Source organism: Nipponia nippon, unplaced genomic scaffold, assembly GCF_047370975.1.
Source record: "Nipponia nippon isolate SJK-2023a ecotype South Korea unplaced genomic scaffold, ASM4737097v1 scaffold_23, whole genome shotgun sequence".
NCBI classification, from domain to species: Eukaryota; Metazoa; Chordata; class Aves; order Pelecaniformes; family Threskiornithidae; genus Nipponia; species Nipponia nippon.
The window spans coordinates 6,252,757-6,278,110 of NW_028262340.1; the positions used below are offsets into that span (position 1 = coordinate 6,252,757).

Consider the following 25,354-nt stretch of genomic DNA (forward strand, 5'->3'; position numbering starts at 1 on the left):
GTCGGTGTGGCAGCGCCGCTCGGCCCGCTCCGCTCCGCGCCCGCCCGCTCCGCCGCCGCCGCTGCCGCCGCCCGCTCCCCCCATGCAGCGCCGCGACGACCCCTCCGCCCGCCTGGGCCGGGGACCGGGTCCCGGCGGCGCCCGACAAGGAGCACCCCCTCAGCGGCGGCCGCCCCGTGGCGGGGGGGGCCGTGGGGCCGCCAGTGGGGCGCAGCCTCCGCCGCTTCTCCCGCCCAGCGCCACGGCCGCCGCTTCGGCCGCTCAGGCCACCGCCGCCGCTCCCACTCCGTTGCTACCCGGGGCCGCTGTCAAGATGGAGCCCGAGAACAAGTACCTGCCCGAGCTGATGGCCGAGAAGGACAGCCTGGACCCGTCCTTCACGCACGCCATGCAGCTCCTCACAGCAGGTACCGGGGGCTGGGCAGGGCGGGACCCCCGGGCAGGGTCGGAGGCGGCTCCTTGTGCGGCGAAGGGGGAGCGGGAGCCCCCCGGGTGGTTGGTGCGGCGGCTCCTGGCCGCCCCGGGTGAATCAGCGGGGGGGGGGGGGGGGGGCGGGGCGGCTGCGGCAGCGACCCGTTCTGGCTGCCCTGCCCGGGGCGAGATCGCACCCCGAGGTACTGAAGATGAGATATTTCTCTCTTATTTAAATGTCTGGTTAGCCCCGTGCTTAATCCAGGGCCTGGGCCGGACTAAACGCAGACCCGAAACTTTCTTTTTAATATAGGGTGTGCAGTCATATCGGCCCTTTCCATCCCTGGGGAGAGAGGGGAGCAGAGAGAACGGTAAAAACCGGGGTTTTTCCACGTAGCGTCTGCTTGAGTCCCTGTGAGGCATGGTTTGTGATCTCTTTGATTTTCCACTCTGGTAATCTGTATTAGAGCTTGTTCCATGCTTCTGATGAACCTAAATAGGGAATGGAAATGGCAGTCTTTGTTCTGTGCCCAGACTAGCCTTCTCCTTCCCCATCACCACTGTCCAATCGCCTGGCGGCTCTGATTTCTCCATATCTCCACTGTGCAGCTGCTGCACCCGCATTCGGTGCCTCTATCAAGTAGATTCAGCTGCCTCAAGACACCGTAGTCAGCTTAAAAATTGGAACGAGTTAAAATATTCACTACCACTTTACTGCTTTATGTGTGTGTAGTGGAGGTTCCCAGAGAGAGGATACACTCAGATTTAATCTGCAGATGAGCAGAGTCCTTAGGTCTCTGCTACTTGTCATTCTGCTTTTAAATGATTTTTTTTTTTAAGGTCTTTAAAGTGTATAGTATTGCTATAGTTGGTGCAGTGCTAGAGATTTTATTACCTCCTCCTTTAATGTAGGAAATAATTCTTAGGAATTGCTGTCTCCCATTGTGCAAGTAACTGAGGTATATGTATATCGTCATGGGTAACTTGGCATCAATCGCAGACATCTTGATCTAAATAAATTAGTTTTATAATCCGATTTGCCATCAATTTAACATTTTTCATTAATAAAACCCTTTAGCCGGCTGATGCTCGACAGCCCTGTGGTAATGCCTTCCAGTGAAATGAAACCTAAGGAGTTTGCTAATTCCTGCACAAAGAATAGCGTTCTCAGTCCACTTAGGAAAGCTTCATTCTCTGAGTGGTATAACAAGGATTTACGAGGGGTTTTTTTTTATTAATTTTAAAAATTGCTGATAGTAGACTGCAGCTTTGTGAGACTTAAAATTGATCATTGGAAGAGCTCCAGATGCTTCCTGCTTGCTTTGGATGTTTTGAAAATTGCTGTCCTTTGGGAGCATTCGCTAGCAGCCCAAATTCAGGACGATCTGAGCAGGAAGCTCATGAGAAAGAATCTGAAATAAAACAGTGGGTTTAGGCGACTAAATCTCTTCACGCAGATGACCCCAAGCTGATCTGGATGGCTCAGAATTTCTCTACTGCTGTGGCACCCTTTGGGGCTGTCATGTTGGAGAAGCTGCTGTAAAGCTTGCTATGGAATTTAGGTTTGGGCCAAAGATTGTAAAGCATATGGCCAGCACAACTTCTGCAAAATGACTTCCAGACAAAGAAATGACTGATTATTGAGTGTCAGCAGTATTCCTATTCCAGCTTTTTTTCAGGAGTGGAAGTTGCTTGTCCTGCCTGCCTCTGGGAGGGAACCCTGCAGGAGTTCCGCATTGAAACTCAGACTTCTTGTTTAAAAACAATATTTTAAAGTAGTCTAAAATACTTTTGTGGTTCTAAAGTTGCTTAGCATTTCTAGAGAAAATTAGCGTTATTTGGGAGTGAGATGAAGGGCAGCACAGTGCTGTAATGCTGATTCTTGAACAGTTTACTGTGTGATGAAAAGGCAGTAAGGTGGCTAGGTTTCGGGGTTCTGTTACCCAGCACCCTGAACAGAAACTGAAAACTGGGATTTCTTGCACCTTAGAATATGATCCACGTTTCCTCACTCCTGTGATTCGGGGTCTGTGTGACTTCCCTCTTCCATAGGAACAAGAAACCCCCTTTTCCTCGCTTTGATTTATGCCCTCCATCTGCTGCGGGGAGGGCGGGAGGAGACGCTGATGCTTTGAAAGGCACGGTCCTCTCTGCCTGCGTGCATTGGGAGGACAGGAGACATCCACCAATGTGTTAGCTAGGCGTAGGGGTTTTTTTTTCAAATTCTTGTGGTAATCTTAGCTATTTTTATTTCATGGAGAAACTCCATGTGAAAAGAGCTGGTCATCTCTGGGTTTCCTGTGCTGTGAAGAGAGCTACGTCACTCCACTAGCAAGTCTCTATATAGCTAGCATCTAGTCAGTCCTTATGTTAAACGCAGCCCTTTGCATCCCCAGGAGCGTGGGGCGGTGAGGAGGGATGGAGATGGGTGGATTCAGAGCAGTGGGTAGGGTGTTAGAGCAGGATCCGGGAAGGGAGGGAGCGTCGAGCAACTGGAGATAGAGCAACGCATTGCGAAGCAGGGAGCAGCTTTTGGTGTCGGAGGACTCCTCGACAGAATCCCCTGCTGACCGCGCTGCTTCTCGTGCCAGGCTCATGTAGTCTGTGTGTATTCCTAGGAAGGAAAAAGGGCTGTGTGGGAAAGTCAGATGGACGGGCGGTGGCCTCGCTGGAGTGACTTGCCAAGGAACCAAATAGTGGGATTAGAGACGGGCTGAGGTCGCGGGGGTGATGAGAAACCGTATGTAACCCAGAGCAATACAATGTCCTGAAGCTTGCTGAGCATGGAGTTAAGGCTGTCCTGAAATGGGGAAGATTATCTAAATTTCTGCGTTTCCCAGTGTATGCCCTACCCCCAAAGGAGCTGTAACTTGTGCCCAGGTGTCGCAGGCTGTGACAGGCTAATACCGTTTCACTGTCGCGTTTTTAAATGTATATTTTGCTAAGCCATGCCAACGTTGTTAGGTGCCGATGCTAGCCTGCCTGTCCCTGCTGCGACTCTGCCTCCTCCCACTTCTCTCCCAGGAGCCTCTACTACCTGTGCCATTTCTCATAGCTCACCTCCAGGCTTTCTCCTCCCTGCCTCATGCTTGAGCAGTGTTTCTTGTCTTCCCCCTGCCCCTTCTCCCTGCGCTAGTGGCAGTTCTCCCCCTTCTCAGCAAAGCTCCAAGGCAGAGCTGTCTGCATATGAATCCCAGCATACAGGCCGGAGGGTGGGGGGGTGTATCTCAGCAGAAAGCGGGAGGGAAATGGTGGGGTTAGGCTTGCCAAATTCTGCAGCTTCCACTGTTGGCAGGGTCCATCCAGGAACAGCTCCCTGCTTCCTCTCTTGTGAAATCAAACCAGCTGGGGAGCGGTAGCGTAGGAGAGAGGGAGCTCTGGTTTCTTCCAGAGGCTCCCATCCCCAAACTCTTTTGGGGTTTGGGTTTTTTTTTGCTTGTTTTGTATTTTTGGGCACGGGGTCGGTATTATCATACTGTTAAGATAATATTCTCAGTATTATGAATAGACAGAATGTGTCTCTGCTTACAGAGCACAAGTGTGCTGCAGGACAATGTTTAATATGGGGTTTTTTTGTTAAGGAAGAGCTTGGGCTTAGATCAGGAGTAGCACTGTGGCTGCTTAGCCTCCTCCTTGTGAAGCAGCGGTGTTACCAACCCCCTTTACCTACCCCTTAGGATTTCTTCTGAGACAATGCAATCACTGCCCCACATGAAGTCCTGGAAACCACTGCCACACATGCCGCCAGACCGCTGACATTCCCCGTGGCAAGAAGGTAACCTTCTGCTGCACCTCTGACACGGCTTTAAAAAATCAGCACTGAAATGAGGCATGCTTAATCCCTTGAGGTATACGTACGCTTCTCCTTCGTATCAGTAAGTGGTCTGACAAACTGCTACCACTCATCAGTTCATTCAGTACTGCTTCATGTTGCATAGCTAATACGCCAGAATGCATACAGATAACGCTGGAATCCGGAGCAGTAGGACACGTCACAAGTGGCATGTTTTTAGCCCTTCTTCACACCTATTTCCAGACTTGGAGTTTGTTCCGAAGGTGTGAAGGGGACTGCTAGGTGACCCGCGCTGACCTGAATTGCAAAAGCTGGAGAACGTCGAGTTATTCTGCTGGGGCAGGGCTTTTTTTTTCTTCTCATATGTTTTGTATTTCATTTGAAGACTTGGTGATGGTGGATCCGATGCTTTTCTTAGCAAATGGTTAATTATTTCTTGCCCTTGCAGACCAATTCCCAGATGTCATTGGTGCTGTTGCAGGAGGCAGAGTAGATTTTGCTGTGCGGTTGATGTGAACTGTGATTCACTGGTTTGCAGAGGCTTATGTCTGATTGCGTTGTTTTGACAAGGTAGAAGATGCCTCTAGGTAGTTTAATTTACATCAAGAAGGTTTTAGGGTGCTTTTATCCTTGATGTGTGCATAGAAAATACTTCTTGTTAACATGCAGAATGCATTTTCAGAAATTCACTTGCTTTTTTTGGAGAACCAGAATATTTGAGAAGTAATCGCATTGTATTATAGGGTCTAAAGCTATGCCTAGCCAGGGGTAAGGCCACCAGTGCAATCTTTAGTTTCCAAATCTTGATTCTCTGATCTGTTCTTATAGCTAAAATTAAAAAAACTACGTAAAACTAACCAAGGCAGCCAGCTCTGTTGCTTATTTTATACATTTGACAGTGCTTGAACTTCTGGCTTTTTTACTTTTTCATAGTGTCTTCAGAAAATAATTTCTTTTTAAAGCAAAAATCGAGCTATCTTTTTCAAAGCGATTAGATCCGGTAATTCTTTTAAGCTAAGGAGTCATGGTAACACTTTTGTAAGGGAGCCAAGGTGCTGTTGCAAGTAGAAATACAAAATTTAGGCTTTTTTTCATAATTATGCAACACAATCTCCAAGTTCTATATTTAGATCTCTAAACTAAAAACCAGTTTATATTACTGTGTCCATAACTGAAAAAATAAAATATTGATCATTCGATCATGTTTTCTTAAGGTTTTTTCTTTTTTTGGTTGCACATCTAGTCGCTTGATTTCCTTGTGGCCTGCACCATTTGAAAGCTGCCCGCCGTGCTTCTCGGCCCGTGGGGCTGTGGTTGCCCATCCAGTCAGAAGGATGATGGTAACCCATTGTTCCTATTTCTGTTTGGATGACACGAGAATATTCCTAGGTGGATAATATGCCGAGTATCTGATACGCCAGTCTTCCAAAACTGTAAACAAGAACATTTGGTCTAAAGCATATAGTTTCTGACATGGACAGAAATCACCGGAAACATAAGATATTGCAGCTGCCCTCTTTAAATTCTGGTAATGACTAAGCAGTCTTCAGTTTCAGTTTTGTCTTGCAGCTTTAATCCAGTTATGTGTATAATCCTGTGAAAGTGTCTCTCGTTCCCCTGAGATGTGAGAAGTGTATTTAGAGCACTTTCGACTCAGAAGAGATATTTATAGTTCTTGGGTTTGCTGATGAAATGGCACAATTTCACTTTTAAGGAAGGGTCATGCTCCTCCCCTGATAAGCATCTCTAAATAATGGTTTGTGATGGCTATGCATGGTGTGACCAGGGTTTTTTTTGTTGGACCAAAGAGTGCATAACAATTCGTCAATAATTTGGGATTGCTAGTAATGGACTGGCTCCAAATTCAGGGAAACTTGTCTAGTGGTTGGCCATTAAATACAAATTGTACGTGACTGGACATCTCTGGAAAAGAAAAGCCAGCCAGCTATGGGTTACATTCTTTTGAAAAATGTTGGGTGCTTGTCTTGTACAAGGGAAAGTGCCTTAATGACTGTAAGAACCTGGGCTAGAAATGCCTGCCTTGAAGATGATCTGCAGTCTTCTCCATTTGGGTCGTCTTTTATGAGGTGCCGGTCTCTTGCCATCTCTCGGCAAAAGTCTAATTTCTAGCCAGATTTGAGAAGGCGTTTGTGTGCTAGTTCCTAATTGGCCTACCTTAATGACCTACTTCCAGAAGGTTATTTGGACTTTGTTCCAGATCCCCCTCAGGCTGCAGCATGCCTTCACTTCGGTCAGGCCACCTCAGTGTTTTTCCAAGACTCTACAATTCACAATATACAATTAAAAATCGGAATCTTATTTTGAGAGACAAAAATTGGTAGTTGCATTGCCTGAATCAAGTTAAGGACTTCTGACACTCGCTTTTATGGCTATATGCCTGAGGCTTACAACTTAAAAACCAAGTTATGAATTGCTTGTGTGATAAAGGCGCGTTCATTTAATGGAATGAAGCTTATAAGAATTTCATAAGCCAGACCACACTTTAGCGTGTCACTCATTCGGGCTTGTGTTTATTGGGAATGTTTTCGACTTAACTGAAATTCATAGTGTCAGTGTGTGTTGGCACCGCTAATTAAATTACAGATTTAAAATAGTGCATCAGCTTGAATGATAAAAAACTTGCCTGATTTGCCGATGGCCGCTGCATTATAGCAAGCGTATCCCGTAGTGGAGCTGGGGCTGGTTTCTTTGTAGGTTCAGGATTCTACACGTGGGTACTGCATTCGCGGCGGAGGCAAGAGTTTGGGGACCGATAGAGGAAGGCACAGCAGAAGTGATACGCAAAACTGTCCTTACAGTTTCCTAGTCTTACCTGTTGAAGTTATGTGTATTTATTCTCTGCTGTTCTTTCTTGGTTTTGTTCATTGTCCCGTTTTTGGCCTTCTGGAATCCCTAGATGTGGAGGGAGCAAGAGGCAAGCTGGGCTGGCACTAAAGAGGTGGCCTGTCTATCCAGATTCCACTAGTATAATTTTAAGTGTTCATATATTCACAGAGAATGAGGGTGGTATGTCCTGTCTTAATTCCAACTCTAAAATGATGCTTGTTTGAGGAATATAAGCAGCCCTATTTTTATCTTGTTTAGAAATTGAAAAAATTCAGAAGGGTGAAACAACAAAGAAGGATGAGGAAGAGAACTACCTGGATTTATTTTCCCACAAGAATATGAAACTGAAAGAACGAGTTCTGATACCTGTCAAACAGTACCCCAAGGTGAGGGCCAGAAAATAGCTTACTGAATCTCTGTGATTTGCTTATTTTCTATGGATTTTATGGCTGACTTTGAGATAGTAGCTGTCAAAGTGTCAGCAGGAGTTACGCCAGCGTTCCACTATCACTACGGAATTTTTCCTATGCAAGCTTGCAGGATCTTATTTCTAATATATTACACTTCTAGAATGTCTCGGGATAAAGCTAAATGGTGATGTATAGTTGTGATCTTTTATTACTAGAATAGACACTTTCATACGTAGTGCTTTGTGTTTTACAGTTAAGAACTCATTTAACTCTTAAGACTTGCTGCCTGTAAAACCACTGGAGAGTAGACGTTAGAATTAAATGCTTTACGTGAGTTAATTTAGCTTGATTTTTCCGGTGGAGCGTTTTTTCATTAGAAGAATGTTCTGGAATTTAAATTTTCTTGTGCCTTTTTTGGTCTGTATTTTTTGGTGAGGTGAAGAGAAAATGGAGTGGCTAAATTTTTTGTCAGCCAGCATAACATTCAGAAAAGCTTTTGTTAAGGCTACTGAGCTCTGGAGCTAATTTTTTTCTTTATTTTTTCTTCATTTACAGTTCAACTTTGTTGGAAAGATTTTGGGACCTCAAGGCAACACCATCAAGAGACTTCAGGAAGAGACTGGTGCTAAGATATCTGTGCTTGGGAAGGGTTCAATGCGAGATAAAGCAAAGGTAAGGGCATCACCCTTGAAAACATACATATGTATTAATGCCTTTCATATTGCTGTGAGAAGTAGTGGTTCTCAAAGCATTTTACAAAAAATTAAACCGTTAAAATCCAGAAGCAAAGGCCGTCGGAGGTCACGCTTCCTAAATGGTTCTGTGCATGTGGGGAGTGATCTTGATTGGGGCAGAAGTGTGATGCATGTTTTCTTTATGAGCACGACTCAGAGACCAGTCATCTTTTGATATCCTGTACCCTGAGATGCAGAGATAGTTTATATGAAAGGTGAAGTACAAAGTTTATAAAATAAGAATTAATTCCAGCTACTCCGAGAAGAGTCCTTTGCTAAAGGAATATGTTTCCCTTCCAGAAACAAACAAACAAAAAATATCCTTTTTCCAGCTGTTGCCTCTGAAATCCTTAAATTCTCATGGTTCCCTGAAGATGTTGGAGCAGTATGTTTCTGGTAATCTTTAGTGAATCACAAAGTGCCAGGAGGTTTTTTTTGAGCAGAAAAAAATGAAAAGAATTTTTCTTTCTTCCTGCTTACTCCCCAAACTGAGCTAACAGTCAACAGAGCTGTAACTTAATTCAGCGTTCTATTTTAGCAGCATGAAAAGTTTTTACGCTTCTAGCTTATTTGTAGCTTAAAGCCATCTGAATAACACAGGTATCTTAAGAGCAGAGTTAAAGAGCAAGCTTGTTTGAGGCATTAGACTTCGCTGGGTGGTAAAGAGCACCTGAGGCAGAAAGGTAGTGTAGAAGAGGAAGAACACTGCTTGCACATGCTTAATCTTCAGGAAAAAAAGGTGGCTGGCATCAGTGCATTAGCAAAAATATCCTAATCACCCGAAAAGGCAGCTAGAAAAAGCTGGAAGTTGTAGATTGTATGTGGCTTTTTATAAAGCTGTATGCTCATGTGTATGTTGTTATGATCTGTGTCCAGGCGTGGCCAAAATGCTTTTACAGACATTTCCTGTTAAGGCGTAGAAAAACAGATAAAAGAAAAGTAGTTTCTCTGCTTGTTACTTAGTTTTAGGGATCTCTGATTTGCCTTGTTTCAGGAGGAAGAACTGCGTAAAGGGGGAGACCCTAAATATGCTCATCTAAATATGGATTTGCATGTCTTCATTGAAGTTTTTGGACCCCCTTGTGAAGCATATGCTCTGATGGCTCATGCCATGGAAGAAGTCAAGAAGTTCCTTGTACCAGTATGTATGCCGATACTCTTTTCTTTTTGAAGGAGGTAGATGGGTTGTGAATCTGGCCATAAGGTTGGGTAAAATTTGCACAGTGTAAGGCTCACGCTACGGGAACGGTGTAGTTGAGGAAGCCTGGAGTATTAAGTGTGTGTGTTGTCAGCTTAAGATGACTCCATTAATCTTGCCTGAAGGCATGTATTATTCCCCTAACCATAACTAGAAAGACATACGCTTACAGGGCAATTGTATAGACACTTGGAGTAGGTATTTCTCTCCTAGTACTAGCTGTGGTCACTGGGGTGGGTGGGTAGCTTGCCTAGCTCCCTGGGTCAGTTTTAGCGGGAGAATAACTTTAGCCATGCCTGGCATGGAAGAGACTTCTTGGCTGGGTTCCTCTGACTTGGAACTGTAGCACAGAAATCGGGCTAGAAAACTTCCTTGGTCAGATCAGAAACGGAGATGTTCGCTCTAAAGGGGCGCTGTGAGGATGAGGAGGGTGACTGCCCAGGCAGCTGGGTAGCAGTAGTCAGTGTTGTAGCTAGTTTCCGAGACGCATCTATCAAATCAGTATTTCTATTGCTTTAAATGTGTATGACGTGAAGGAACCTCTTTGCTACTCAGGCATTTATACAGATGACACTTGTTATCTGTTTGTGGATGTCTTTTGCTGGTGAACAGTGTAAGACCTTTATGGTCAGCTTCGTGGCAGTTTTGTGCCAGCTAGGGTATTGACTCCAAGAACCGCAGAACTTGAAGGAGTCTTTTGCATGCTGTTAAAACGATGCTTGCTAACTTAGGAAAAAAAAAAAACAAACTGGGAAAGAAGCACGCGGTGCTCCCTGCTTCTGGCTGGCTCAGGCTGTAATTCAGAGACCTGGCAGGTAGAGAGCTGGGTGTCCCTCGGCACCGAGCTCCACAGCTGAGACTGGGAGCTCAGATGTTCTGCCTGAAATACCAGGGGCGGGTGGAACCCAGGAGCGGTGGGTAGTAGGGAAGTGTGGAGAAGCGTGTGGGTACTGTGTGATTTCTGTGAGTCTGACACAGAGAGGAGGAGAGATTGCTATGTGAAGTGTCTTTGAAGGAAAGAGGTCATCTTCAAGGAGCCTCTGGGATGTACAAAACCTCAGCTTGCTAAAGCAAGCGTGCAGCCTTCCTATTTAAAGTGTCTTATCTATCGCTGCCTTCAAACAACGTGTTAAACTTGTGAAAAGTAACAGAGAAGTCACTATGGAAGCCAGCAGTGCTGTGAAGACACATCTGGTAGGAGACTCCTCGCTTTGCGGTGTTGCCATGGCATCGTGAAGATCCTCCACACGAGGCCCCGGCTGCCTGTGCTGAGGGGAGGGGTGGGGTACGATGGCTTCTGCGGGGTCACCAGAGATCCATACTAATTCCCGAAGCCAGGTCCCCTGAGGCGATAAAAATGCATGGAGCCAGAAACATACTGCCTTCCTAAGAATTTGAAAACACAGCCTGGATTTGCAAATGGGCGTTTGTTCTTCATCAGGCTGCATCCTATCCCGTTCCTTCAGTGTGTCGGGAACACAGCAGTATGTTGTTACCTTATGTGGGCTCATTGCCAGCCATTTGCATTTAAAAGGGAGCTGTAAGGTGCTTGAGGTGAGAGATGTCTTGCCTACTTCACCTCTGAACTCTCCAACATCTGCAAATAAATCTTGCTGACATCCCCGGGATGCCGAACATCACCAGATGCCTCCAGAACCCCTATGAGCGAGGTCCTCTTCCCAGGGACCAGCTGTAGTGCTCGCTGCAGCTCTCTGACGTGCAGGCGGTGTGCCCTTCTTGGCCGGTTTGGAGAAAGGTGCCAGTTGTGCACTGCTGCCTGCTGAGCAAACCCCAGTAAAACTAACCAGCAGATTTTAATTTAGGACTATCAGGTTATTTTTATTCCAGCACGGTAGCCTGTGATATCCTGGAGCACAGACTGGCTAGTTAGCTGTTCTTTGGAGTTGACTCTTTCCCCTCTTTAGGATATGATGGATGATATCTGTCAGGAGCAATTCTTGGAGCTCTCCTATCTGAACGGTGTACCAGAGCCGACTCGCGGCCGAGGAGTCCCTGTGCGGGGAAGGGGAGCAGCTCCACCACCGCCTCCGCCTGTTCCAAGGTATCTTTCCCAAAAGCACAGACCTGGAAATGCTGCATCTTGCTCAGAGTTGTCCTGCCAGATGAGGTTAAGCTACTTGTTCTTGCACATCAGCCGTTGGCCTTGACCTTGGCTTTTGGCCAAGGCTTTCTAGCCTTGTGTTGCAGGCTTGCTTTTAGCAAGCTGGCATCAAATGTTTTGTGTGTTTTGAGATGTAATCTAGCACAGCGGGTGCCTTCTGTATTATTTTTGATGTCTGAAATCAGTAGCTTCATAAAGTAACCTTCCAAAAATCAGCCTGCAAAATCATGTGTAGATAGAGGTCATGTTTGCTTCTGTAGCCTTCAGCAGAATAAGCGTTTTGAGTTTAAACTGACCATCCCTTGAAAGTTACAGGATGGCATTATTCTGTCATTGCTGTCAAGGCATTGGGATAAATGGGCGACAGAACTCTGTTACTATAGTTCTTGCTTTGCTACTTATTTCATGGGGGGAAAGTCTTTGCTTCCGAGTGTTTAGCCCAGAAGCGTCCCTGCTCATCTCATCATTGATCTTTACAGTTCTGGATGTCTGGCAGTCATTACAGGTTAGTGACAGAGGCTTGTTTAGAATGAACTCTGAGAAATGACTTGGTCAGAGTTCTGTATCAGATTTATTTCTTTGTCTGTACAATATCTAACGCAGTAGAGGTTTTTGTAAATCCCGCAATACAACAATGTTAACAATTCTTGTGCTTTCATTCTCGATGAAGAATTCGTGGCTTAGGTAATGGTGACTGTATTTATTTATCAAGCTATTGCATTTTAAAGTAGGTGTACAAAGCGTATGCGCTGCCCTCGGTATGCAGCAGGCCAGCAGTACAGCAGTAGCTGTTCACAATCCTTTTTATCTCCTTTCCAGGGGACGTGGTGTTGGTCCTCCCCCTCCTCCTCCTCGGGGGGCCCTTGTGCGAGGAGCCCCGGTGCGGGGTGCCATTGCCCGGGGAGCTGCTGTAACCCGCGGAGTGCCTCCTCCCCCAGCAGTACGGGGTGCTCCTGCACCCAGAGCACGTGCAGCCGGCATTCAGAGAATACCGCTTCCTCCTCCTCCCGCACCAGAAACCTATGAGGAATATGTAAGAAACTATGTATATATATATTTTTTTTTTTTTTTTTTATTCCAGCTGGCTGATCATGTATTAGATATTTAACATTCTTGAAATAAGAGCTAACAACAGTAAGGTTGCACTGGAGAAGTGGCCACCAGTTACTAGTATGGTGCTGGGTGACCTGCTTTGCCTCTTTTAGTCCTCAAAGGAGGGAACTGCTAGTGTCCTAAATACAGGGTAAGCGGTGGTTTTTATAAAACCAAAATGTGTCCCCAAGACGGAAGTTTGCCATAACTATCAATGCCTGGTAGCAAAACTACATCACAGAGATTGATGTAGTTTGCATCGCATTCTCTTTCTGCAAGAGTTCTTTAAGCAGGAAACAGCAAAGGTTTCTTACTGCCCCTGAAATCCTTAAAATAAATATGTGAATGAACATGATGATGTTTCAAGGCATATAACTAAGCACCACCCTCCTGTCAAGCTTATCTTAGCATCTTTGCTCTTGGTATTCTGAAGGGAAAACACGATGAGTGGTTTTGATGCACAACAGCATTTTGGGGAACCATCGCAAATCCTGCTATTTCTAAATTCTGTTTCTCAGTAAAATTTCTCAGCTTTTCCACTGAAACCAATCATAAGTTAATAAGTTGGGTTTTGTCTGCCTGTAAATCTGCGTTTTAGGTAACACGGTTACAGGCCTTCCGGCACGTGGATTTGTACCGCAGACAAATCGCAGCTTTGGGCATGTAAATGACTTTCAAACGCATTGTAAATATTAGTGTGGTTCGCTCCTCCCACGCCACGGGACACAAGCGCGTTTCAGCTACCCCTGTCTTATGATGGAGCCCCTTCCCTCTGGCAGGCAAGGGTTCAGAGGCTCCTCTGAAAGCTGCTGTAGCCTGAATTCAGTTTTGCCATTACGCTTGGCCAGGCATTAACCTTTGGTCCTTCCGTTAACACCGTTTATGTCATCATCCGTTTCAGGGCTATGATGATGCATATGCAGACCAGAGCTATGAGGGGTATGAAGGCTACTACAGCCAGGGCCAAGGGTAAGTTTGCTTGTCTCCTATCTGTTACTGAGAAAATTATGCATGATCTTTCTTTTTCTTTTTTTCTTTTAAGGGAATGGAAACACTCATTTCTGAGTTTGAGCTGTAGGGAAAGTGCCCTGTTCTGCTGGAATCCAGGAGTGCCTGGGAAATAACTTTTGGGAGTGTCCCAGTGTCCTTGACAGTTCTGTAAAAGCAGCGATCAGACACGCCACAGCCATGAGCAATATTGGGCATCTTTGCTTTTCAAGTGTTTGTGCAAGTTGTGTCAGTTTAGGAATACGATTTCAGCACTGTATGTAACCAACATAATTACTCTTCCAGGGACACAGAATACTATGATTATGGACACGGGGAGGCACAGGAAACCTATGAAGCTTATGGTATGTCTGGGAATACTGTTCTCTTGACAGGGAAGGGGCTGCACAGAGTTGGGAATTGCTTGTGGTTAACCAGCTGTTTTCCAGTGCCGCTCCACGCTCTGAGCAAAAACTTACTGAGGAGAACCTCAGGTAGTTTTCATGGTAGAATATTTATGCCCTACAGATTATCCAGGTCTGAACAACCGAAGGCATTCCGTGGTTTTTAGATTCTTACCTGGCTTGATTGTCTCAAAGGTGACGCTTTTAAAATTCCATTTTTTAATTATGGAAATATCCTTTCATTTCCTTGTTGCTTTAGAATATTTTGAGAGCTCTGGATTTCCACCCACAGCACTACTTTTGCTGCAGTCTGGTTTTCACGGATTATATTTTGTTGAACTGGATGAGCGCATGGTTCCATCTGCTTCCTTATCCTCAAAAACCCGCTAGCTGATACTGACTCTGCACTATACATTTGCTTGAAAAATGGATTTAAATGTCATATGAAGGCCTCCCTTTGACTAGGTGGAACGATTTTGGTCAATACGACTTGCAAGTAGTGTATGAAGTTTAGCTAATCTGAATTACGTCAAGCTATCAACTTAGGCTAGACTGAGGGGTGTGGGAGGCCAATTTAACCACAACTGTGTAAATCAATTGTTGAAAACAATGGGCCTGATATCTCAGGTGCTGGCAATAAAGGATTGGGTGACTGCGGTTTTTTTAATGGGAGTTCAGAGATCCGAGCTTATGAATGGCATCTGCATGTGGCGATGAGTAAGATTCATTTTCCTCTCTCTGCAAACAAGCTGAACTATAAACAAGTTACAAAAGCTATACAGCGAGCTGCTTAATGGCATGGAAATACGCTGTATTGAAAACAGCTCCCTTTAGCTGAGCATCAGTTGCCTGAAGGTGCGAATGAATGCAGGTAGTGATGATAATGATCAGCTGGAGAGGCTTTTCGGGATCCTCGGGAGCTGGGAATCCCTTATGCCGTGTCATGCCGGTGTTAGGGAATCAGAGTTGCTAACACAGTGGCTGTCTCGAGGTGTTCCCTGCCCTGGGCTTGAGTTGTGAGAAGATCAAATTCAGGTGCCTAACCAGGGATGCTTTTCCAGTCTAAGATGCATTTGAATAGACAGCTGCTGTCAGTAACGTTGGCTGTCTTTCCTGCCTTCAATGGCTTGGTTTGTTGCCTGTGTTAGTCACGCAGCACAAAGAGGCTTTTGTGCCTCCTACTTGGTAGGAGAGCGGTGGTGTTGTCTGGGGTATGAAGGCCAAAATGCTCATTGTATACTTGGCATGAAGTTGCCACAGCTAATCTGTTTATCCACAGTAATTTCCTTTGGTCTCTGCTTTCATGAAAACAGAATTAGAGAAATAAATTGTTGAGCCAGGCTGGCGACAGTTTTGAGAAAATGGGAACGTGCTCCACGGTGGTAGGAACAGGCTCGGCTGCCTTCCGGGCTTCAGACACTTGCTTTCATAAACTGGTGACCCTGGAGAGAATGGCAGGCATGCAAGTATGAATGTTGCAAGTGCAAGCCATAATGAAAGCCGAGCTTGGATATTTGGGGCTTGAGCTAGCTCGGGGACAACGGGAACACGAACGTCATTTGCTTTGGTGGTGGTTGTACGTAGCAGAAGGGTTTGGGCTGTCCTGTCGAGTGCTTTGTCCCGTCAGCAGGTAACGCTGGTACAGCGCTAGCAAGCGATGTCTGCTCCGAAGAAGCGAGCAGATGCTGCGTGAGCTATGGATGTAAATTTTCCTGTAGTCACGGAGGGGAAGGAACAGCAAGTCACAGTCAGGCTGGTGTCTGGAAGTTCAGTCGGATGCGCTGCCATCCTGGAGCAGCGTAGGGACTTAATTATTTTGGCACAATTATCCAGGAGCTGCCTTGCCTGGTGTCTGGGAGGGAGAGAAGCGCTACCTGGAGCAGTCCTCCCAGCCGGAGCCCTGGGCTTGTAGATGCTGCTGGCTGCCAGCCCAAGGGGCCGTGACTGCGGCGACCTTCGCCGCGGCTGGCTGCCAGAGCTGCCCCGTGAATTGGCTTTGGCTCTGCTGAAATTAATTACTCCTAAAAGGCACCGGGTTTGCCCAAGTCGGCGCTTAGCCGGGCTGTCCAAGCCGCAGGCTTCCCGGGGTTCCCGCGCAAGTGGCTTTTTCCCGTAGTATCGGAAGGTGTGCTGCAAACGAGAGGTTTTGGTGGACCGCGGGGCATTTTGCAGACCGGTTTTGGGGTGAAACCACTGTGAAGATGCCCCGTGCCTCCATGCTGACTCCGGAGGGGAGCCCGGCCGGCACCGCCGCTCGCTCCGTGGCCCGCAGCACTCCGCCATCCTTGACATATCCCTCTCTTTTCCGCAGGGCAAGATGACTGGAACGGAACCAGGCCCTCCCTGAAGGCCCCGCCGGCCAGGCCAGTGAAGGGGGCCTACAGAGAGCACCCATACGGACGTTATTAAAAAACAAACATGAGGGAAAAATATCAGTTATGAGCAAACAGTTGTTACTGATTCTTGTATCTCCCGGGATTCCCGTTGCTTTACCCACACCAGACAAGTAATTGTCTAACTGTTTTTCTTCGTGGCCCTTTTTCTCCCACTCCATCCTCACCCTGCATTCTGGCTTCTGTACGTAGTATTTTAAAAATGAGTTAAATAGATTTAGAGGACCGACTTTAATTTTTTTTTTTTAAGTGTGTAGATGGCTTTTCTTTCTTTGTTGTTTAGATAAACACAACTGTACCTTTTTTAATAAAAAAAAAAGTTGAGTTAAAAATGTTAGTTTCAAAAGTGACATGCTTTGCTTAGCAGTTATGAAATTAAGGTTTTGTTAACCTTTTAAGTTTGGTTTTAAGGAACCCATAAAAGTTGTAGTTGCAGAATCCCAAAGTAGGCTACATTTCAAAATTCAGGGCTGTTTTTAAGAATTAAAATCATAATGTAACGGTAGTAGCTGCCACCGTTTAAAAGTAACCTCAGATGTCAAACTTTCCTTAAAAGCAGATTGCTGGCGAATCTTAAGTTTAAATTTTAATACGAAGGATCCTCAAACAAATTAAATAGCATTTTTTAAAGGTAATTGACCTAAAAGACAAAAAAATTAGGTTTGTAAAATTGACTTTTCTTATGTGGGTTTTGAAATCTAGCCCCGAACATGCGGTGTTGAGAGATGCTTGGGAAGCAGATTTTCCAGTGTAAAGGGGTTCTTAGGTTGGTTCTATATGAAGAACTTTTAAGGGAAAACCAAATTAAAGCATGGCTCTAATTGCCCGGTGTTTGATATTAGAAAACAGAGTATTAAGTGAGTAGGTCTGAACTCTGTAAAATTACAGTCCTCTCATTTTTAGAGTGCTTGGGGCAGATAATACAGTGCAAGTTTAAAACTGACAGAATTGTCAACGTTAGCAATCCCATTGACTTGTTCAAGTGTATCTCAACACTAGCTTTGCATAAAAAGGGACACTGCAGCTGAAAAAAAATGAGGAAAAATTTCACTTTGTACATAGGATAAAGTCCTAATTGGATTTGTACACTGTCCTCCCACTGTTCTTGAAGATTAAATGCTACGTGTGTAAGTCTGCCTAAATAGGTAGCTAAAACTTGTCAAAATGTCTGCCGCAGTTTGTCAATAAAGTTTAGTCCTTTTTTAATCAAAGTAAATGTGATGAATTGTCATTTTTTTTGGTTGAGCAATAAAATAGCTTTTTTTTTTTTCAAATAAATTTAAATTAATGCTAAAGCTAATTGTCTTTTTAAAACATGGAGACATTCTAAAAATGGTGTTTTTTTAAGTCTCACAAAAAGTCTATCAAGCTCATTGAACGAGCTTTTTTTTTTTTTTTTTTTTTTTTTTTAAAAGAAAGAAAGAAAAATTGTTTTTCACCCCCTGGAAGTTGTTGAAAGCAGTTTGATCCTGGACTGTGGCAGAAATCTGACTTCTGTCTGCTGGGAAGTGTTTATGGTTCTCTGCTGAATTAACGATTCAGATTTCAGGTGGCCTCGCAGACTATTCCAGACTGCAGACTCCAGATTGAGTCTGAAATGGCTGGTTTAAACGTAGCGTGACAAAATGAATGCTGAAAAATCCGAGGCGTAGCTGCCACCAGGAGGAGGAGGAAGCTTGCTTTCTGCTTTACGTAAACAGCCCTAACCCCCCTGGCTAAGACGATGCCCTTCCTACTTTATGGTAGCCTTTACTTGGAAAGCCACTTAAAAATGGGTCTCTGTTTGAGAAGGGTGCTGCAGTTGCTCCTCATATCCTTCTGAGAGGGTGTGTATGTGTCTATATAGAGATATATTTAATATTAATAGTTTAAAGTAAATTGCTTCTTAGAGAGACATGAAAAATGGTTTGTATTTCCCATCTGCAAAAAGAATCTGGCATTTTAGGGGGAGAGAATTAAACTGCTCGGGGGTGAAAAATAGAGCATTAGGAACCAAACTGCTTGTTGCAGTGCATGATTGAGGGGAATACTTTAAAACAAAAAGTTGTATTTGTAGATTGTTATTAAAGTGTAAATAACTGAATTTTCAACAATGGTTTGGAGTCAGCTTTCAGGGCATAATGTCTTGCTTGATGAAAAGATCACCCTATACCCCCCTTTTAAAGGAAAATTATCGCAGGAGAATCAGGATGTGTAAAGCTAACATGCATCGCAAAACCCAAAAGGTAACCTAAATGTCTGATTTTAATAGCACATTTCTCTTTTACATAAACTGTGACAGCAACTTGCATAAACTTTATTGAAACAATTCTTCAAATGTTAATTTTAATGTAAAAATTTGCAAAAAATGTTTAAAATAAACATTTAAAAAAAACCACATGCTTCTGCATAAATTAGCAATAACTTTAATAATGTGCCCTTTGAAAATGCACTGTAATGTAATGTGGGCAAAGAGGAATCGGCGAGCTTAAATATCAAAAGATGTAAAATGACAACGAATATAGATAGTCCTGCTACTGCCAAAAAAAAAATTCTGCTCAGTTATTTAAAAATGTAAAATGATGGCCCTTTTTAGACCCCAGTATTGATATTTACTGTGAAATGTTCAAAGCTCAGCTTAAGTTGCATGTTTTCCTTCCTGTGTAATTGCATGCAGGACTCTCTTTCTTTTGATTTGTGCTTGCGTTAAGGAGACTCACAAATGTCTTCAATTTGCAGGAGTCAAGAGTTCATCGCTGTGAATCACTTGGGCGAAGATGAGCAGGGGCAACACGAAGTGGGTAAGTTTGTTTATTTTTGCAACCCGTTGCAAGCTGCTAACATGTTCTGTGTGGGAGGTGGGGGGCGGCAGCATCTGAGCTGCTAAATCGAAGCCATTCTTTATATACCCACAAATAAATTACTCTGGCGAAAGGCTGACGCTCCTGCAGAGGTCATGGTGTGGAGGAGGCTTCGGTATGTACCTGCATAGAGCTCTCCCACCGAGATCCATGGGGAAGGAGGTTTGAGTGGATTTGAGGAGAGGGAAATGTGGTGAGGAGATCTGTCTCTTGGAGCTGGTTCCCGACTGAGATGCTGGCCTTCACGAGAACGCTCTCAGCAGCACGGTAGCGTTGAAGTTGTTGCCCCACGCTCTAGAAACAGAGCAGCCCAAGGAAGGGCTCAAAAGGAATTTCTATACGAGTCCATAATGTGTTAAAATTATAGACTGCGGGTTTTAGACCAGGTGCTGCCCAGCTAGACCTTGCTGGTTCTGCCCCTTCGACACCCCCCGACGGGCTCCGAAATGCAATCTGGCTGTCCTTTTTATGGCTCTTTGTCCGACGTCATTGCCAGAGGCGGCTCGGTCAGCGGTCCCGGCTGGGAGACGTTTAGCTCGGGGCCCTGCAGGGCTGCACGCCTGGTGTCGGCGATTGAACGCCCCGAGGAGGGGCGATGGACCCCCAGCACCTTTGGGTGCTGGTGCCCGTCAGCACCCACGGTGGCGGGGCTCCCTCTGGCGGCTGCTCTGGCCCCGCTGACTTGCTTGTTCTCCAATAAACACCTTAAAAAAATGTACGTAAATGCTTGCAAACCGAGCGGTTGGGGAGATGTTCACGCATTGGTGGAGCGACCTGCGTTCACAGCAAGCAAGGACGCATCTCCCCCCCCGGCCCAAAGGCAGCAGCCGCAAGCGTTTCCTTTGGGGCCAGCTAATCGCTTTCTCTCAAATCTCGAGATCGCTGAAAGTCTGAGCTCCATAAATAAAAGAACAAAGAAATAAACCCTTGGAACGCTGAGGAAGTCTAATGGCTTCAAAAGACAACCGTGAAAAGCCCCGGGCATAGGACATAGAAGGACATAAGTCTTATTTTATATGGAATTGTAAAGCTACCAAACGAGCTTCTCTTATCGTAGTATTAGGAACACGAATGTGGGAATGCTGCAACAGAGTGAGATTACCCTCAGTTCTTTGACTTTAACTTGAAAATTGGATCCGTAGTTTTCTGCTGGGGGAATCGTAACGTGTCTGGATTTGTGGCGTGTTTATCGAATGCATCTTCATTTGCAATGTAATTGGAACATCAATTTATATGGTGTTGTACCAATCTTTCCCATTTCTTTCTTAATAGGCACAGCTTTTATATCAAGTGGAAAAGATTTGATAGAGATCATCTATTATGATGCGGTTTTTTACCAGTAGAAGTGGATCTTGTGACACTGCCTTTGGAGTAATACAGCTTGCTTGTGCATTGCATTTGTTGCATGTTTATGTGAAAGATTTTAATGTTATGGAGGAATGTAAATCTTAATATATTGAAAATAACTGTATATGCCAGAAGTATTTTGAAAACATGCCCTGCGTCAAGCATCTTCCTCCCTCTCATAGCATTACTACGTTCAGATTTTAGCCTAGAGTCTGCAAAAGCTAATTTGAGATCCCAAAATAGCCATCAGCATCGGATGTGTCTCTCGGAGATGCTCTAATTAGCCAGACGTTCCGGGGGTGATACAGGACGTGCTGAAATTTGTGAGGGGTGGAGATTCCTTTGAGTACTGAAGCCTGAGTCACCTAAATAACCTTCCCTTTTCTACTGACACGTAGCCACTGGAGGTAGTGTTCTGCCAGCTGTGAGCTAACAAGAGCCAGTGATCTTTCATCTCCTGATTTCCCCAAAGGACTAATCCACATCTTATTACTTATAGGATTTTGGTAAAGACCATAAACAAGATAAAGACCCCCATTGTAGTCCCATCTTCCCCGGCCCTTGCTCTGGGTCGTCCCGGCTTCTTCAGCCCCTAGTCCAGCCCTTTGGTATCAGTACTCAGGCTGGCCTTGCTTGGAGCTGGTGTAAACCTGGTATAAACCCTTCCCTGTGAGGTCTCGCCGTGCGTAGTGGTTCATAGCCAGTATCTTGGGCAGCCACAGGCGTGTGAAGCTGAGCTTGCAGGAAAAAACAGCTGGTATTGCAGGGATGTCCCCAGCAGCTTTTCCTGGAAGGAGACTGCCATACCCTGCCCATCCCTTACCCCTGGTTTCAAGTTGCTGTTTGGATTATTGAATAAAGCGAATGCGTACAAGCTTTATTTTGTAACTTACCTACGGCATTTTTATGTTTAACTTAAAAAGCTGTGCTTTTCAGTAAGGCTAAGCCATTACCTTGATATGGTCCTCTGTAAAATTCCATATTTGGTAAGCTGGGTTTAGGAGCACAGCTGGATTCCCTGTTTGGCCGTTAAAGCAGATGATTCTTTTTGCACCGAATGAGTTTTTAAATTTGTATGAGGGCATCTGTCACGAACGGAGCCAAGAAAAACAATTTAAATGTGCGCATCTTCCCTTCCTCGCCCCGTGCCGCTGCTCTCCTAAAGAACGCATGGGCAGAGGGCGATTCCCGCAGTCTTGGCCGCCCCTCCGAACGGCCCCAGAGCCGACGGGCCCAGCGGCGGCCCGTCAGAGAGGCGGAGGAGAGCAGGCGGTGCCGCTGACGCAGCTCGTCCCTCGCCTGTGAGCCACAAGTACATACGGTGCTTTTGGGGAGGAAGAGAGGGCTTAGGGAAATTCTCCGTTAATTGATAAACCTATAACGTCTAGGATGAGATGTTGGACACGTGCCCCATTTGTAAGCTTTGAGGGGGAGGAATTTCTGCAGGCTAGTCAGGGCCCATGGGATCTCCCGTCTCAAATCTAGATGTTATTCCTCTTTTTCTACTCGGGAAGCTCAGTTCCCGTGAGCACAGAGCAGAAACCTTTGCTGTTATTGCTCAGTTGAGCCTTCCATTGCTGCCATATGTTTTAATAGAAATGTTTGTTTCCACACTCGCTTTGCTCCTGTTGCAACGTGGGATGAATCTCCAGTGAGCTGATTTCAGATCTGATAAAGGAACCCAGTTAAGATGCCGTTCGCTTTGCTGCGGCTGGGAAACGGGAACCCGCCAGCTCTTGGTGAGTGCTGGAGAGCACCGGAGCCTCCCACGGCTGCCTCAGGCACTGGAGAGCGGCGTTTATTATGTTGGAATACTGGAATATAAAGTGTTCTCCAATGATGCTGTGACTTTTACCTCTGGCGTTAGAAGCAAATACAACCAAAGGCTCGGACGTGGCGTTACAGACGCAAACCTGTTTTTAACCTGACGTCGGTACATCCTACCTGTTGCCTTTGGAGGTGTTCCTGGAAGACTCCGTTAAAACCGCAGGCGTCTGGATACTCCTGGTTTTTGATGGCTCTGCCCAATGTAGGTGCCAAAACCAGTAAGAAACAAAAGATCGGCCCTGTGAAAGTTCATTAATTTTAGAGATGGCTTTGCCCCCAGCCCAGGCAGGGGTGGTTCTCAGGATTGTATAATGCTCCATCTGCACCGGAGCATCAAACACCCACAAGTTACAGAAATCGATGAAAGAAAAACGCAAGTGCTTGGTAAAGAGGGTGAAAACTGATCAAGGTGAATCACGCAGCATTAAAATAACTTGTATAGGAAGCTGGCAAGCTCTTGCGCGGCTGGTATTTAGCGAGAAGCCTTCAACAGATGTTGAAAATTATTAGTCATTCCCTATAATAAAGGCCTAAAGTGGAATTTTTTTTTTTTTTTTGGCTTTTGGAGGCGTCAGGCTGTTTGTTTTGGTTTTTTTTCTTTTGTTTCCCTTCCTGCTGCGGCGTTGCCGTTTGTGGGACGGTGGAGCTGGGGGGGCTCTGCCCCAAAAGGGGGGGGGTGGGTGATGGGGGCCCCCCCCCGCCCCGGTGCGGCCTCAAAATGCCCGAAGGGCGCCGTGGGCGTGACCGTGGGCGTGACTGGGGGGGCGTGGTCGGGGGCGTGGCCGGGCTGGCGGGCAGCGCGCGCGCGCGCGCCCCGCAGGAGGATTGTCCTCTGGCGGCCGCCATCGCGCCGCCGGCCCCGCCCGCCATATTGTGCCCGGCGCAGGTTGAGCGGCGGCCGGAGATGGGTGAGGGGGGCCCCGAGCGGCGGGACACGGACCCGGGCACCGGACCCGGGCACCGGGGAGGGGAGAGGGGAGAGGGGAGAGGGGAGGCGGACGGGAGCGGGGTGGGGGTGAGGGGGGGGCCGAGCGGCGGGCGGGGCGCTGGAGAGCCCGCAGCTGGCCCCTCCCCGCCGCCGCCTCTGGGAGGGGGGCGGCTCCCGGGCCGCGGCCTGGCCCGGAGCCCCCGGGGCGCCCCGGAGCTGCCCTCGGGCCCTCTCCTCCCTGCAGCCTCGCTGCGCCCTCCCGCAGCTCCCCTCTAGCTCCCCTCCAGCCCCCCGGAGCCCCTAATGCTGCCCTGCAGGGTTCTTCTACCCCGGGGGGGTCTCCAGAGCCCCCGGTGCTCTCCCGTGGGCCGTCCTGCCAGCCCGCAGCCCTGGCCTGTGCCCCAAGGGCCTTTACAGCCCCCGTTACTCTCTTACAGCCCCAAGCCTCTGCCCCAGAGCCCCTCCTGCTCCCCTGTGGCCCCCACTGCTCTTCTGTAGCCCTCGCCTGTGCCCCCAGGTCTCCCATTGCTCCTCCGTAGCCTCTGCCTGCACCCCTGGAGCATCTGTGGCTCCTGCCTGCGCCTCTGCGGACCCCACAGCCCCCGGCCTGTGCCCTCGCAGCCCCCCTGCCCCTTCAGAGCCCCCATCTGAGCTCCCCCGGCCCCTGAACTGCACTCCTGTAGCCCCCAAGTGTGCCCCCCCCAGGCTCCCCCGCTCTCTTCCCAGGCCCAACGCTTTCATCTGACCCCTTTTCCCTCTCAGACTCTCTTCTCCTGGTGTCCTGGGCCTCAAACCCGCTGCCTTCGCCTCCCCCCAAGGTCTTGTCTGTCTGGTGCCCCCCCCCCCGGCGCCCGTGTTGTGTCCTGGGGGGTTCCTGTGCGCAGCCCTTCCTGTTCACCACCAGTTACTCCATATGCCCAGGACTCTGTGTGCCATGGCACGTACTGGGGCTTCTGCCCTTTGCTCTGTACCCCCTCAGTTCCCCCAGCGCTGCAGCCACCCCTCTGCCCCGGCGGTGGCACCCATCTCAGGGTGTCTTTGCTTCGCTTGGGTCTAGCCCCAGGCGCACCCCCTTGCACCCTGTCCCTCGTTGTTGGAGGGCTCTGAAGCTCAGTGTAAGCTTTAAAACTTGTTTGAGAGCAGTTCCTAAACCTTCAGCAAATTTTATTTATTCCGGATGCTAATTACGAAGTGTTGCAAACTGGAAATTAGCAATCAGAAAAAGAAATGTTAAGCAATTGATATGACCTGATCCGAGTTTCGTCACAGCTCAGATTTCACTTCTAGTAAATGATGTAATATCACCCTGCCCTTTCTCTAAGTTGTATAGATTCTCCTAAGGTTCAACAGGATCCAGAGAAGGTTTTTAAAACCTTAGTATTATTATTGTTTACGCTGTGGCAAGCAAGCAAGCACTAGAAAAGCTAACTTTGGGCTACCATCCCGTTGAGCTCTGTGCGGTGCAAACAACAACAACAAATGCCTTAAAAATGCTAGGGGTTTTTTCCCATCTTAAAGGAAAAAGCCAGTTTGTGTGCTTTTGCAGCGTCCCTTTAAGAAAGCTGTGAATATTTGATTCCAGCACAAAACTGGGCAAAAGGAGACTTAGGTAATATCCCCAGCCTACTGAATCCTTTGGGCGAATTGTTTAGCATCTCCATAAGCGTATTGCTCTGCCTGTAAAACAGGGATAACACCGCAGCGATGCAGATTAAATTCCTTGTAAACTGCCTTGGGTTGGGAGAGGCATGAAAAGCTGCTTCCTGCTCCCCGGGGAAGCTGCCTACTAGGCTTTAGACTCTCAATGAATTCACAGCACCTTGACAAGCCTCTGCATGTCCTAGGAGCGTCAGGAGCTATCTGGGGCCGCATCTATAGCCTGTGGCAAATACAGGAGATGTAGAAAAGGACTGAGCAAAGTTGCGTTATCTTGCTTTGTGCTGCAAGGTAGCAGTGTGAGTGATGGGTTAGCGCTCGTCACCAGGGGCGTGGTAAGCAGATGAGCCTTAATTATAAATCTT

The 25,354-nt window shown here is 46.8% G+C and overlaps 2 protein-coding genes across 12 annotated transcripts in view; both read left to right on the forward strand.

Annotated features, from left to right (window-relative positions):
* Positions 1–17,607, forward strand: KHDRBS1 (KH RNA binding domain containing, signal transduction associated 1). Its single transcript, XM_087761132.1, has 9 exons — positions 1–407; positions 7,310–7,437; positions 8,017–8,133; positions 9,190–9,336; positions 11,319–11,455; positions 12,335–12,548; positions 13,509–13,576; positions 13,901–13,959; positions 16,310–17,607. The coding sequence occupies exons 1-9, from the start codon at positions 83–85 to the stop codon at positions 16,405–16,407; spliced, it is 1,293 nt and encodes a 430-aa protein (XP_087617258.1). The 5' UTR covers positions 1–82; the 3' UTR covers positions 16,408–17,607.
* The window catches only part of TMEM39B (transmembrane protein 39B), a 15,768-nt gene continuing 6,831 nt past the window's right edge, over positions 16,418–25,354 (forward strand). For 2 of the 11 annotated variants that reach the window (XM_087761120.1, XM_087761131.1), the window contains exons 1-5: positions 16,448–16,575; positions 17,807–18,217; positions 18,557–18,616; positions 19,110–19,171; positions 20,504–22,607. The gene's annotated coding sequence lies outside the window, so the exon portion shown is untranslated. Of the gene's footprint in view, positions 16,576–17,806; positions 18,218–18,556; positions 18,617–19,109; positions 19,172–20,503; positions 22,608–23,192; positions 23,314–23,463; positions 25,281–25,354 lie in introns of those variants that run through there. The other 9 variants (XM_087761126.1, XM_087761121.1, XM_087761127.1 and 6 more) reach the window with 9 other exon arrangements.

Bases quoted from the DNA above. Each gene is read 5' to 3' on its own strand.
- KHDRBS1 (XM_087761132.1), top strand. From the start codon at position 83: ATGCAGCGCCGCGACGACCCCTCCGCCCGCCTGGGCCGGGGACCGGGT. The intron at 11,456-12,334 runs GTATCTTTCCCA...TCTCCTTTCCAG, and splicing joins CCGCCTCCGCCTGTTCCAAG to GGGACGTGGTGTTGGTCCTC. The intron at 13,577-13,900 runs GTAAGTTTGCTT...TTACTCTTCCAG, and splicing joins TACTACAGCCAGGGCCAAGG to GGACACAGAATACTATGATT.